Source organism: Chlorocebus sabaeus, chromosome 21 (assembly GCF_047675955.1).
Source record: "Chlorocebus sabaeus isolate Y175 chromosome 21, mChlSab1.0.hap1, whole genome shotgun sequence".
Taxonomy (NCBI): domain Eukaryota; kingdom Metazoa; phylum Chordata; class Mammalia; order Primates; family Cercopithecidae; genus Chlorocebus; species Chlorocebus sabaeus.
The window spans coordinates 29,130,172-29,144,610 of NC_132924.1; the positions used below are offsets into that span (position 1 = coordinate 29,130,172).

A 14,439-nucleotide genomic window follows, 5' to 3' on the forward strand; every position below is an offset into this window, starting at 1 on the left:
CAGTCTTCCAACCAGCTGGAGGAATGAGTGCCCCGGCCCAGAAGAGGGAATCTGGGGTGGCTTACCACCACCTGTACCATGGCTACATTGATCTGTCTAGCCATTCTTGTGCCAGGATCACACTATTTTAATTATTAAAGGTGATAAGACTTATATCTGTTAAAACATTCCCTTTAGTTTTCTTGTTTTCTAGATACATTTTAGGCACATGGAATTTTGATTAGAATTATTTTATGTTTATGAATTAATTTGAGGGAGAATTCATATGTTAAATAATTTGGTCCATTCCAGTAGGCCTAGTATCTTTTCCTTGTGCAAATCCTCTTTTTTGTCTCTTAGTAGAGTTGTATAGTTTTTGAAAAACATAAATTTAGCACTTTTTTTGGTCCCATATTTTGTCCTTACCCATGGATGAACAACTGAAAACTGACCAGTGAAGAATCTGCCTAGGAGATTCTGAGCCTCGTTTTACTAGATTTAAAGGGAGCCAAGTGAATGGTATAGAAAGGGAAAATATGATAATTGTCAAAATATCTCAAAAGTATTCTAGTAATGAAAATTGTTTAGTATATTTTCTCAAGATGCTGCTATATTTTTTAAAAATAGGTAATTTTGGCCAGCTGGTACTGGATTTATACCAAAATAATGGACTTGATTGGTATTCAAACCAAGATATGTCGGACGGTTACCAGAGGAGAAGGACTCAGTCCTACTGAAAGCTGCGAAGGTAAGTTTCTTTCTATAGTATTGTCCAGTTATCTGTTGTAAAATAATAAACTTATCCAGCATAATAAACTTACACTGTAAACTTAGTGGTAAAAACAACACCCATTTTATTATGCATATGGATTTTGCAGGTCCAGAATTTGGGCAGACTTTAGCAGGGCTGGCTTATCTCCATGATTTCAGGGACCTCTGCTAGTAAGACGCGAACATCTGGGAAGACTGGAATTAACTGAGAGGCTGCATTGCTCACATTTTGACTCGTGGGCGTGGAGGACTGTGAGGCTGAGCTCAGCTGGAACTGTCAGCTGGGACACCTACCTGTGGCCTTTCTGGGTGACTTGGGCTTTTTGATAGCAAAGTACCTCAGAGTAGTAGTAAGGATTTTCCTACGGCAGCTGAAGGTTCCAAGGCGGACGCTGCATGGCCTCTTATGACCTAGTCTCAGAAGTCACATGGTGTTGTTCTGCCGTACTCTGTTGAAAGAGTCACAAGCCCAATGAAACTAAAAAATGGGGTCTGTAGACCCCATACCTCCAGAGGAGGCGTATCTGTGAATTTGCAGCCCTGTTTTAAAATCACCATTGCTCATTACCCTGATCGCATTTATGTTCCGCAGTAGTGTTATGTTTTCATGTGGGAACCAAGGCAACTATTGAATATATCTGGCCACCATTTTCAAAATGAACACAATTTAATATAAATTGCTAGACACATAAGGTAATTTGGGTTAATGTGGTTAGAGCATATGTTTTGTTTATTTTTAAAAGATTGGGAGATCCTGCTTGCTTTTATGTTGCTGTAATTTTTATTTTAAATGGACTAATGATGGCATTATTTTTCATATATGGCACATATTTAAGGTAAGATAATATTTTAGCATGTGTTTATAAGATATACTAAAATAAAATAGTTGATTAGTTAATAATTAATCGTTGATTAATTTATAGTTCAGTTTTATGAAAATGTCCTAAAAAATCTTATTATCATAAAATCATTCATTATTTGCATACTTTTACCACTGCCATGGCCCATCACACTTAAGATAGTTTCAGAGGTATAAACAGAGTTGGGGATACTTGATAAATTTAATTATTATTATTTTTTGAGACAGGGTCTCACTCTGTCACCCAGGCTGGAGTGCAGTAGTGTAATCTCTGCTCACTGCAGCCTCTGCCTTCTGGGTTCAAGCGATCCTCCCACTTCAGCCTCCTGAGTAGCTGGGACTATAGGTGCACGCCACCAAACTCAGCTAATTTTTTGTATTTTTTGTAGAGACAGGGTTTTGCTATGTTGCCCAGACTAGTCTCAACTTCCTGGGCTCGCGTGATCTGCCTATCTCAGCCTCCCAAAGTACTGGGAGTACAGGCATGAGCCACAGTGCCTAAATTTTAAATATTCATAGGCATTTGAGCATAAACAATATATATTCCACAAATGGTTATGGAATATCTAATATATTGTTATAGAACAATATATTCCATTTGCTGTATGTATGTGTATATGTGTGTGTGCTGAGATGTGTGAAGTCCTACTTCTTACTATAGTTTTGGTGTAAAAAAAAGTCTGTAGACTACTGCTTAAGGTAGCATGAGGGAGCAGCGTTTACCTTAGAGCATTTGGGTCTTTCCAGATGGCTGACTCCAGTTCTTCTTCCAATGTCAATGGCTGTAGATTGTTTCCGCTCCTTCCAGTATATATTGTTTACATAATATATAAGGGAAAAGACCACTCATTATCAAATGATATTACTAATGTTAAAATAGAAGTATCTTCTATGCAATATTTAGAAATGTGTTCTATGCAGTATTTAATATCTGATCTGATTTAGTTTGTAGTTGAGCAGCATTCCTAAAACTAAAAGACTACTGTTTTAAGGCTTTTTATGTTTACTTTTCTCTTTCTTATTTTTTTGCCAATTTATTATACTCTATATATGTTTGAAGTATTTTACCTTGAGATTATCTTTTGAATTTTCTTCCCTGCTGCTTATTAATTCTTTGTAGTACAGAATTATGAGAATTGTATATGATTTTCAATTCGGGATAATGAGTTTGAATGTGCTATTATCCCATTATCTCCCTTCCTTTGGAAGTGTGGCATTTTCAGTTTAGTACCTCAAAGATTTGTTGAGTTTCTAGCCCACTCTTTGAGTATCTAGCAGTTACTTGATAAGCATTTGTCAAACGAGGAAGCTGTTAGAAGATCAATGTAAAATATATTTGCATATGGATTTAAGACACTTTGATGTTAATATTTCTGACTTAGGTCTAAGAAAATTCTTTTGTTTAATTGGGGAGACTAAAATAAAAATGCATAATTAAAAGGTGATGTGAAAGATTTTGTTTTTGAAACAAGACACAGGGAAGTAAGTTAAACCAAAAGACTATGGTAATGAGAAAAGGGGGCTGACTTGAGGGAAAGTGGGCCTGTGTGCTTGCATCCTAATGAGCCAGAGGGAGAGAAACTTGGTGGTGTCTATTCATTTTGCTAAGTACTGCCCATCTGTCTATGGGTAGCTTTATTACATTTGGGGGATTAGATTTTAAATAAGAGAAGTTAAAATATGAAACATGGCATGTTTGCTAAGCTGCTAATCTACACTTATGCTACCTTTTTTTAAAAAAAAATATGGGGTCTTGCTTTATTGTTGCCCAGGCTGGAGTCCAGTGACTGTTCACAGACGTGGTCACAGTGCGCTACAGCCTCAAACCACTGGCTTCAAGCAATCCTCCTGCCTCAGCCTCCCAAGTAGCTGGAACTACAAGTGTGTGCCACCATGCCTGGCTACTTTTTTAATTGAAAGAAGAATTTATACACAATTGTTAAATCATTCATATTTTCTTGTAATGCTTGTTATAACTGTTTTTTCAAAGGCAGAAGGTACAACATCTACTGAAGAGAATAGAAGTTTCTGGTTTCGGTTGAGGGGTTCTTGGTGGTTTTGGTCCTGACCTGACCTTTCTCAGTCTTTAACCCCTGTGGTGCCTGGTAGGCAGTTTTCTGTCTACATGGGAGATGCATATTCAGTTGTTCAGTCAACACATGCAATTCATACCAAGTAGTTTCTTAAGGCTGTTTAGGCTCTGAGAGCATGGGAGTGCGGCAGGGTGTGTGTGAGTGGAAGATAGACACGAAGGAAGGATAAAGTCTTTAGAACTCCAAAGGCAGGAGAAATTTGTTTTGCATGGAGGGGTTACTTCAGTGTGACCTTATAGAGTCAGAGGTATTTGGATAGGTGGAAATAAACCATGAGGATAAAAGCATACCAGGGAGAGGCAAAGGCCAAAATCTAGTATGTGGAAAGCAGGTAATAAGCAGATCAGTTTTGCTGGGATGCATGTTCTTCAGGGAGTGTTGTGGAGGATTCAGATGGGAACAGTGGTTGTGCTGGATGATGAAAGGCCTGGGTAACTGACTGGGTTGAAACCTATTCCAAAGCAAGTGAAATAAATACAAAAATTAACCAGTATGAAAACAGGATTCAAGCTGAAGTACGACCTCATGGAACACTTGACTTTCCCCATTCCTCAAAGTCAAGCAGTGACTACTTCAGCACGGTGTTTGTCAAATTGCAGGGCATCACTTATTAGAGAGTTTTACAATTGATTCAGTGGGTTGAGCCCATTTCATTTTAGATTAAAAAAAAAAACTACAAAATAAATAATATCATCTACCACACTAATAAAGATAGATACTATTTAGAGAAACTTCCATTTGCTGTATATATATGTCACTAGGCTAGGTCATGAGCTAGTCCTGGGATAAATGTGGGACTCAGTAGGTAGGGATATCTGACAGAAATGTAGTGGCCAGGTACTGCATATCCAGCAGAAATATCATGAGGGGAAGAGCTGTTCCCTCTTTCTAAATTCACCACTGTTTACCCTGGCTCTGTGGAGCATATCAAAGCAGAACAACTTCTGTCAGTGACATAAGTGTCTTTAACTGATGCCAGCAGTAAAGCATGTGGAGCCAAGATAAAATATGGGCAAGAATCTGGTCCAGGCTCATCCAGGCTCACACTAATAAAATGTAGAGATTTTGGGCCTGAGTCAGTACTTGGTTCTGGACTGGCCACCTTCCCTCGTGTGTGTACATCTGTCCTCTTGGCATCCCATTGGGATTTCCTTGACTGCTCTCCCCTGTTGAATCTCCTGTGCCCTTATCCTGTTTGTTCCTATTTCTTGGTTTATTTTCTCATTTTGGTAGACCTCATCTTCTGGTAACTAGGTCTTGAGAGTAGAGACCTGGGAGGTAAACATTTATGAAACTTTGCATATTTGAAAATGTCTTTATTTGCTTTCATATTTGGTTCACTGTTTGGCCAAGTATTGAACTCTAGACTTGAAAACATTGTTAGTTGCTTCAGATGGTGCTATTCAGATGTTCGTAAGTTATACGGATTTCTGAACCTTTGTATGTGACCTTTGCTTCCCCTTCCTCTCTCTGGAAGATTGTAGAATATCTTCCTTGTCTCTATGGTTCTGAAATTTCAGAGCAGTATGTCTCAGTGTAGATCTGCTTTCATGTGTTCTCTTGTACCCCTGATGGGTTGTTTCAATCTTGTAACTCATGCTTTTGATTTCTGGGAATTTTCTTGGATTATATCTTTACTTATTTTATTCCCTTTGTCTTCTGATTCAGAACTTTTATTGTTTGGATGTTCGTAGTTCCCAGTCCTCTAATTTTCTTTTCTTTTTTCCCATTTTTAAGCTCTTTGGCTTTGTTCTACATTCTAGAACATTTTATCAGCCTTATTTTTCCAACCCTCCTACTGAGTTTTTATTTTTGATTATCATGCTTTTTTTTTTTTTTGAGATGGAGTCTTGCTCTGTTACCAGGCTAGAGTGCAATCGCATGATCTCGGCTCACTGCAACCTTCGCTTCTTGGGTTCAAGCAATTTTCTCTTGCCTCAGCCTCCCAAGTAGCTGGGACTACAGGCACACACCACCACGCCTAGCCAATGTTTGTATTTTCTAGTTGAGATGGGGTTTCATCATGTTGGCCAGGACTGTCTCGATCTCTTGACCTGGTGATCCGCCTGCCTCAGCCTCCCAAAGTGCTGGGATTACAGGCATGAGCCTAGGTGATTACGTGCCTGGCCTAGCTTGTTTTTTTAAACATCTTTTGGTCTCTACCTTCCATGTTAGGTGCTTTCCTTAGATGTCTGGTAAACTTAGGCTGTCATGATTAAGGCTAGAAGATCAAAAAAGCTGTATAGAAGCTCTAAATTGTGGTTGGAATCTATTAAGGTTGATTTTTTTGTATAGTTTGAATAAATGATGTGAGCAGAACTTAGAGTGACTGCCAGTTCTTTGGTTTGCCTTTAAATGTAAAGGAAAATATAAAGTAACAGATGTCTTTTAGGATTGTAAAAGGGAGGTGCGATGTTTTATTAGGTTAACTAAAATGGAAGAGTATAGAAGATTTTTAAAGAAGTGATTGAGTAGAGGGGAGAATACCTAAATGAGTTTAAGAGACTGTCTTCTATGTGGAATGGAATAAGGTAGTGTTTGCAAAGGACCCAGAGGAATGCTTGCCTTCCAAAATATTTTTTGATTGAATAAATGAATAATTAATAAAATATTGAAAGAAAAACTTAGCTTATGGTTGCCATATGTGAAAGGCACAATAGAAATATATTATCTATCACATAAGCTTTACTAGCATTTACCAATTTAGCAAGTATTTTTCCAGTGGACTCATTCTGAAACTTTCCTTCTGCAGATTCCAGTCTTCCCTGAAGACTGTTTTTGATTGGAGAAATTCAGTACATTTGTGACACTTATGTGAGGTTCTAGTCTAAGCTCTTTACAATCAGAAACTCATTTAATCCATATAGTTACCTAATGAGATAGGTAAACCACTTTATAGATGAGGAAACTGAGATACAAGGATATTAAATAACTTTGCCAAGGTCACAGAGCTAGTTATTGGCAGAGTAGGGCTTTGAGTACTGACAATGGCTCCAGAGTGTGTGCTCTACTGTCTTTTTTTTTTTTTTTTTTGAAACAGAGTCTCGCTCTGTCGCCCAGTCTGGAGTGCAGTGGTGTGATCTAGGCTTATTGCAAGCTCCACCTCCCGGGTTTACTTAGGCCATTCTCCTGCCTCAGCCTCCCAAGTAGCTGGGACTACAGGTGCCTGCCACCACACCAGGCTAACATTTTGTATTCTTAGTAGAGACAGGGTTTCACCGTGTTAACCAGGATGGTCTCGATCTCCTGACCTTGCGATCCGTCCGCCTCGGCCTCCCATAGTGCTGGGATTACAGGCGTGAGCCACCATGCCCGGCCTACTGTCTTTGAGAATACATTTTAAGTATTCTTTCTACAGCAATTAATTTGTCTGCAGCTTTAGTTAATTTTTGTTTAAAGATCCTGCATAATGAAGAAAAAAGTGTTTATTCCATTTCCAAAGTGAGTAGTATTTATATTTCATAAAAAGTTTTACTTAAAATATTAAAATGTTTCAAAGATACATGATATTAACAAGGATCTAGACTTGCCATTCTCTTTTCTGTTCTCATGTTCCAGAATATTACCGTTCTGTAATAGTTCATTTCCGAAGGATTCTGAGGTCCCAGGATTTTGCTGTTCTTCAGCTGATATTTCTGTACCCATTGTTTTGGTTTGATAGGTGGAAGTTTACTCTTTCTAATATTGTCATTTTTCAGGATCCTATTTTGCTCCATTTTTAGCTGTTATACATGTAATTTTATATTTATTCTAATAGTTTCTTCAGTTAATTTTACTTAGAATCATTTATTGAACTAACGACACATTGGAGGGAAAGGTAACATACTGCGTGTTGGGGGGCGGATTCTTAAATGTCTGCTTTTGCGATTACACATTTCCCCAACTCCTCATCCTCTAGGTAAGATGACTGTAACTCTATACCTTTGCATGGTCTGGTAGTTTGTAGTTGGTAATTTCAGTATGGAAAGTTTCTCTTTTTTTGGAAGGTTTTTCTTTAATGGTTTTCAAGCCAAGGTTAAAATATACTGTATTATTTCTTTGGTGGTGACTACGAACATCTATTTTAATGTTATCTGGAACATTTTTATGATTTGTTCCTTATATAAGTATTTTTTGGCAAATATCAAGAGGTCTCCAAATAAGTTAATTGAACAACTTTCTTTCTATTAATGTGTCCTACAATGGGTATGTTACTTATTAGTATGTTTTTAAACTGAATTTTCACTGCTTTGTATATATATGCATATCTTTTGGCATTATTCAACTTTTTATAATCAAGTACATCAGTGGTCCCTTGCCCCATCTGTCTTCCCGACCCCACTGATCCCTTTGTCTAGGGAAAGCCGCTTTCAGCTCTTTGAAACCTCAGCAATTCTAATACGTAAAACCATGGTCCACAGTTACATTATTATGACTGTAAAAATGTTGCTCATGGCCGGGCGCAGTGGCTCACGCCTGTAATCCCAGCACTTTGGGCGGCCGAGATGGGCAGATCATGAGGTGAGGAGATCGAGACCATCCTGGCTAACACAGTGAAACCCCGTCTCTACTAAAAATAAAAAAAATTAGCCAGGCGCGGTGGCGGGCGCCTGTAGTCCCAGCTACTTGGGAGGCTGAGGCAGGAGAATGGTGTGAACCCAGGAGGCGGAGCTTGCAGTGAGCTGAGATTGCGCCACTACACTCCAGCCTGGGCGACAGAGCGAGACTCTGTCTCAAAACACACACACACACACACACACACACACACACACACACACACACACAAAAACCCAGAAAATATTGCTTATTGCTGAATTAAGTAGTATAAATAATTGTTTATTTAGTAACTGAAAAATTTTCCTGTGGTTAATTATTGCTAATACTGTGTTTTCCTTGGTGTTCTGTATGCTGATTAATTCCTTTCCAGATCTACAACTGAACTGTAAACACTTATTTTATACTTTGTCAAATGTATAAAATCCATTATTTCAATTTGCCCACTCCTGTTCCCTGGGGCCTCCCTCCTGGAGCCTCTGTCTCTGGTTCCATCCTAGACCCATCCTTCCCTGGGCTTCCGTATAGCGATTCCCTGGGAGTTTTGTTTGCCACCATCCTGAGAATTCCCCTTTCCTCTCTTGCGTTGGATTCATTGTGTTTTGGACCCCAAGTTGGTCTCCTTCTGGTCTGTTTCATCCTTTTGAGGATCATATCCTCAGGTAATTTCCAAGAGAGTCACAGAGATGATTTTTAAATACATTTTGTTTGGCATGTTTGAATATTTCCTTTTTTATTTTTATACTTAATTACTGGTTTGCCTGGTTGTTGATTTTAATTTTTCCTCAGACTTTTAAAGGCTTTGTTCGACTGTCTTCTAAGATGGAGTGTAGCTTTCAAAAGTCTGGTGCTATTCTACCATTAGTTCCTTTTGTGTGTGGCTAGTTTTTTTCCTCTGGCAGCTTTTGGGTTCATCTTTCTCTCTTTAGTCCCCTAAAAGGTCATGATGTGGCAGACATTATTTCATCCTTCTCATCGCATACTTTGTGTGCTCTATCAATCTGGGCATTTACTTTCTTCACTTTGGAGGAAAACTTTTTTTAGTATTATTTCCCTAATGACTTTCTCTTTTCCATTTTTTTTTCTTGTTTTCTTGAAAGTTATTGATTGGATATTGGACGTCTTGAAGTCGAATTTTCTCAGGGTTTTTTCTCCCTTATTTTATTTTTACATTTTATTGTCATTTCTGTTAGATTTCCAACTTAAAGAATCTTGAGTTTGAAAATTTCTCTGCCTGTTGCATTGTCTTTGTTACCTCTAGGTCCCCCTTCAATTTGTATTAGTTTCTATTTTTCACATTGGAAACTTCCATCCCCACAGCCTGGTGATTCCTAGCTTGACATTTGTATCTAAGAATGAGGAGCTGGTTAGAAGGTTGCAAAGTGGATGGGTCTTAACTGACTAGTGGCTTTTATTACAGCATGAGCAGATTGGAAACTGCTTTGTTTGGGGAGACCCAGGCTCCTTTCAACTTGTTGCTTTTTCATTTACCAGCCTCAACTGCCTCTACCTGTGGCCGGAGTCCAGGAGGCATATCTGATTCTTCACCTCAGTGCAGAAGTGACACCCAGTGCCAGTGACTCCTCCTCCCCCTCCCCCCCACTCATATGCAGACACTTATGCATGAGGGCTGAGCACACACTCACTGAAGCAGGGTCAGTGTTCCCTTTGCCTCACTTCCATCCCCTCTCTGGCAATGAGGTCGCTTTTTGAAGAGAACTTAAATAATAGTTTTCATGAACTTCTCTACATTTAATGAGGGCTGTCCAGAGTCCCTGGGTCCCCTCTGATCTGTTCCTGATCTCCTCCCCCTCTTTTGAACATTTACCCTTGTCTCTACCCAGTTCTCCATTGTTTCTGAGCTCTTGTGAGAAAAGCCTGGACATCCTTTTGTAGACATAAGTAGTCAGCAGAAAACGCCTTTTCTCCCACATAAGGAACCAGCTAGTCAGAGGACAATACCTTCATCTTCCGCTTTTCTGTTCTCTGTTATCTTCTTTGGTCGTTGGAGGTTCAGAGTTTTTCTTTGATACCTGACTTTTTTAAGCTGCTTTATTTCTAGACATTTTCCAGAAGCCCTGAGGGCCTGGAAGATTAGTCTGTATGTCAAAGCCCTTTTTAATTTTGCTTGATGTCCCCTTTTACATCTGAAGTGAATAGTCATCACTAACACAGTTAATTTTCCTACTGTCTCTTCCCATGATCCAACCAAGTTACCTATGAAGTGCTCAGTATTCTTAGGTTCTGTAGCAGAATGGAAGAACGTTTTGTATTAATTTTCCACTCTTCCACTGCCCTCCACCTGTTTTAAGGAAAAGTTGAATTTCTTAAATTTCATGCCAGTTTTGCTTCCATTGTTTTACATGATATTTTCTTATTCTTTATTTTCAAAAAATCAAGCATTTACTACTCATACAGGCTGGATTTTTGGCTGAAAACACGTCTTAAATAGGCTGTGAATTCCACCATCTCAAACTTTTCCAGCTATATATATATATTTTTAATATACTATTAACTTGGCTTGCTAACGCATCTTTAATCAAACCCATTTGATCTAACAGTTGTGTATGAATATTTAAAAGATAAGTATTTTTATTTAGTATGCATAAATTGATGAAAGTTATTGGTTGGCACTATTGGTATCTTTTCTCCAAAACCTTCCTCTTTTTATGTCTTCATTCTCTCAGCAAATGGCACTTCTGTCTACTCTAATGTCCAGTCTGACCTCTAAGAGATAGCCATGACTTTCCTCTTTCCTCTGTAATCCAAGGAGACACAAAATCCTATTATTATTGTCCTGCTTCAGAATATCTCTGGCGTCCTTCCATTTCTGTGCCAGCCCATCACCCTGGGATGACTCTGCATCAGCTCATGGGGCTCTGCTCCCCACTGGTCTTGCTCCCATGCTGCTCTGCACACTCCTGTCAGTGTGGTCTTATCATTTGAGGAACTGTAACCGAGGACAGTGCAGCTGGAGAACAGAGTGTGGGCAGGAGGAAGAATAGTGAAAGGAGTCGAGGTGTATGCAGGGGCCAGATCCTGCAAGGCATTTTGGACATGTTTTGGTGTTTGGGTTTGACCTTGTAGGCAGTGGGATGCCACACAGCAGAAGGGCTGTGTGGATGGAGTGGAATTGGGTCTATTCATTGTTAAAGACAACACACTCTGCAGCATAGAGGGAGCAGGCTTTGGGTGGGGGGTGTCGGAGGCTGTAGCAGCCCAGGGGAAGAGGATGGGAGCCTGGGCTGGTATGGCGGTGGTGGGATGGAGGGAAATGGACAGACTCTGGGATACTAGGAGGCAGAATTGTAGGGGAGGCTCCAGGGGAAGCATTTGTTCAGAGGAGAGTGATATTTCCGGGCAGGGGAGGGAGGAAGCATTTGGGAAGAGGCTGCAGGTGTTGGATAGGTAATTGTTCACCATGGAATGAAGGCCCTGAAGCACACAGTGGAGAGGTCTGCATAGGAGTTGAGGGTGTGGTGGTTGGGTCAGAGCAGAGGCTCACCTGAACACATGGCCCTGCCTGGTGTGACATGAGGTGTGGTGTGTTTGGCTGCAAGCTTTCAAAAAAAGGAATGCCAGCAGTCTTTTGATTGAATAGTTCTGTTTTCAGATACCCTTTCACCCTCTTTCATGGACAAGGCTTGGTCCTTGGTCCTTGGCACCATGGGTGAATTGAGGAGTTCACAATCTAATAAATGAAAACTTCTTTTAGAACTGGCAGATAGAGAGTTAAAGGCATTAATGACTTGCTTGAAACAGACTGGAAAGGACCAAGCTGAGAACTTTTCTCACCCTTCCTAATTCTTATCCTCATTCCTCATCTTTCTTTCCTTTTTCTTTCCTTAGTAACCAGTGAATGCCCTCTCCCCCTGCCACCGTGAGTATAGGGGAAGGTTCTCAGCTCTGAACCAGGCCTGCTTGGCATTTCTTCATTGGGCTAGGAAGGTGCCCAAGCCTTCAATCTCCAACTTAAGATTGGAAATTATCTTAATTTGGTTATTTCCAAATTTTTCTCCATTTTCTCTTTCTTAAGCATTTATACAACAATAAGAAAACTTACTCGTAAGAGTTATTTAATATAGTTTTGAATTAACTCTGCTTTTTTCTTTTCAAAACTTTAACTTTGGGTGGTTCATCATTTTTGTAAATAGAGATAAAAATGTCAATCATTAATAAAATCTATTAAAACTTGCTAATTGATTTAAATCTATACAACTGTAGCAGGTAAGAAAGAAGAGAATTATAGAATTCTTAAATTTTAGAACTGGAAAGTAATTTTAGGTCCTTCTTAGCTTTATTTTTTATTATCCCCTCATTTTATGTCTAAGAAAAATCAAGGTTTAGATGAATGAGATGTATGAGTAAATGTGGTAAATGTTTAACAAGCTTAGAATGTTTTAAAATTTGCATAATAGGAACTTTCATATTTTCTGACAGTAATATTACAGAAGAAACTTTTTTTTTTTTTAACCACTAGGGAATGCTAAAATATCAACTGATCAACTATAATGGGAATTTTTTTTTTTTTAATTTTAGGTATTCTGATTGCTGCATCTTTTCTGTTTAGCAAATTAAAAGGACTTACTTAGTATCCTCTATGGATTGGGGTGTGAGGGTGGACATCGAGAACACTATTTTAGATTTGTTTCAAGTCACATCATTTCACAGTGATTCTAACTCAGAACATTCCTTGTAGATAAACAAATTTTATTCTCTTCCTCTAGTTTTGCAGTTCTCAGAAATGTACTAGAAAAAAATCTGCCTCTTTTGTTAGTTAAGCAAAGCTGAGCCCATATTCATGTAAGGTGTTGGACCATAACCTGTATTTTAGTAATTTGGTGAAAAAGGAATGTTGTCACAGTGGCTCTGCTCTCAGGAAATTGTCCAACCTCAGAGCCTCCCAGGTTGTATGGCAACTGAGTGAGGGTATGCGACTTCTTAGGCAAACCTCATCCTGAGATTTGGTCAGGGAATTGGATTTGTGAGTCTTTTGTTCTTTCTCTACCTTTATTCTGCCATTTAGAAAATTAAAGTTATTACATTTTCATTTTGATTCCTCGTTGTTCCAGGGAATTTTTAAAAGGAAATTTTACATTAAATTCCTCAAGTGTCATTTTTTAAAAAACTCATCTTTCTTGTGACATAAGACAATGATGTGTAATCTCTGTATAGTCATAACACTGAGCTTGTTGATTGTCTCCTTCAAATCCCTAGTATGTTTCCTTTAGCTTACTTGACCTGTCAGATTATGAAAGAATTAAAATTTTCCACTGTGATCACATTTTATCATGTTCTGTTTGTATTTCTAGAAGTTTTAACTTGGTATTTGACTCTTACATTGGTTGTCCAAAATAAACTTTATTATTTTTGAGACAGTTTCACCCAGGCTGGAGTGCTGTGGCGCAATGTCAGCTTATTGTAGCCTCCGCCTTCCCGGTTCAAAGGGTTCTTGACTGTCATCCTCCTGAGTAGCTGGGACTAGTCATGCGCCACCACATGGCTAAATTTTTTTTTTTTTTTTTCCGTAGAGGCGGTGTTTCATCATGTTGCGCAGGCTGGTCTTGAACTCCTGGCCTCAAGTGATCCACCTGCCTTGGCCTCCCAAAGTGCTGGGATTACAGGCATGAGCCACCGTGCCTGCCCCAAAAATTTTTATTTGAAGGAATACAATTAGAATTGAGTAAATGGAAGGAGATATACTGTGCAACTGAATGGCCATCATATAAATGACAGCCCTTCCCAACCCAAATTATATATAAATTTAATGTCATTCTGATCAGAAGCCTGACAATTTTTTCTTGGGTAGGGGAGCAGGGTTGGGAGACTGGTTCAGATGTTATATGTAAGAATAAGTTGGTAAGAATTACCTAAATCTTAAAAATAAATGTAGTTGGGGGTGGGGAGCTTTTTAAAATCATGTGTTAAAATTACCATAATGCTACAGTAATAAAAATAGTGTGATACAAAAAAAAGAAACACACACACACACACACAGAATTAAGTCAGTTGCAGTTGAATGAAATAGAACAGAGTCTAGCATTGTAAGAAATTAGTATAAGAATTGACTGAATTTCGTTTCACTGGTAAAAGGGATGTTTACTTGATAAAATGATGTAATATAATTGGCTTGTTCAAGGAGAACAAAATTAGGGTGAAAGAGCTAAGTGGAAAATGCAATTAATAATATTAGAAGACATTTTA

At 38.7% G+C, this 14,439-nt stretch overlaps 1 protein-coding gene across 10 annotated transcripts in view; it reads left to right on the forward strand.

The window, feature by feature from the left end:
• The window catches only part of LOC103226253 (protein C-mannosyl-transferase DPY19L1), a 104,902-nt gene that overhangs the window by 21,343 nt on the left and 69,120 nt on the right, over window positions 1-14,439 (forward strand). For 7 of the 10 annotated variants that reach the window (XM_073008982.1, XM_073008989.1, XM_073008988.1 and 4 more), the window contains one exon: window positions 607-727. Coding sequence is in view for 4 of the 10 variants with exons in the window: in XM_073008989.1 (XP_072865090.1) it covers window positions 607-727 (121 nt within the window). In the remaining 6 variants the exon portion in view is untranslated. Of the gene's footprint in view, window positions 1-606; window positions 728-1,128; window positions 1,587-14,439 lie in introns of those variants that run through there. The other 3 variants (XM_073008986.1, XM_073008987.1, XM_073008983.1) reach the window with 2 other exon arrangements.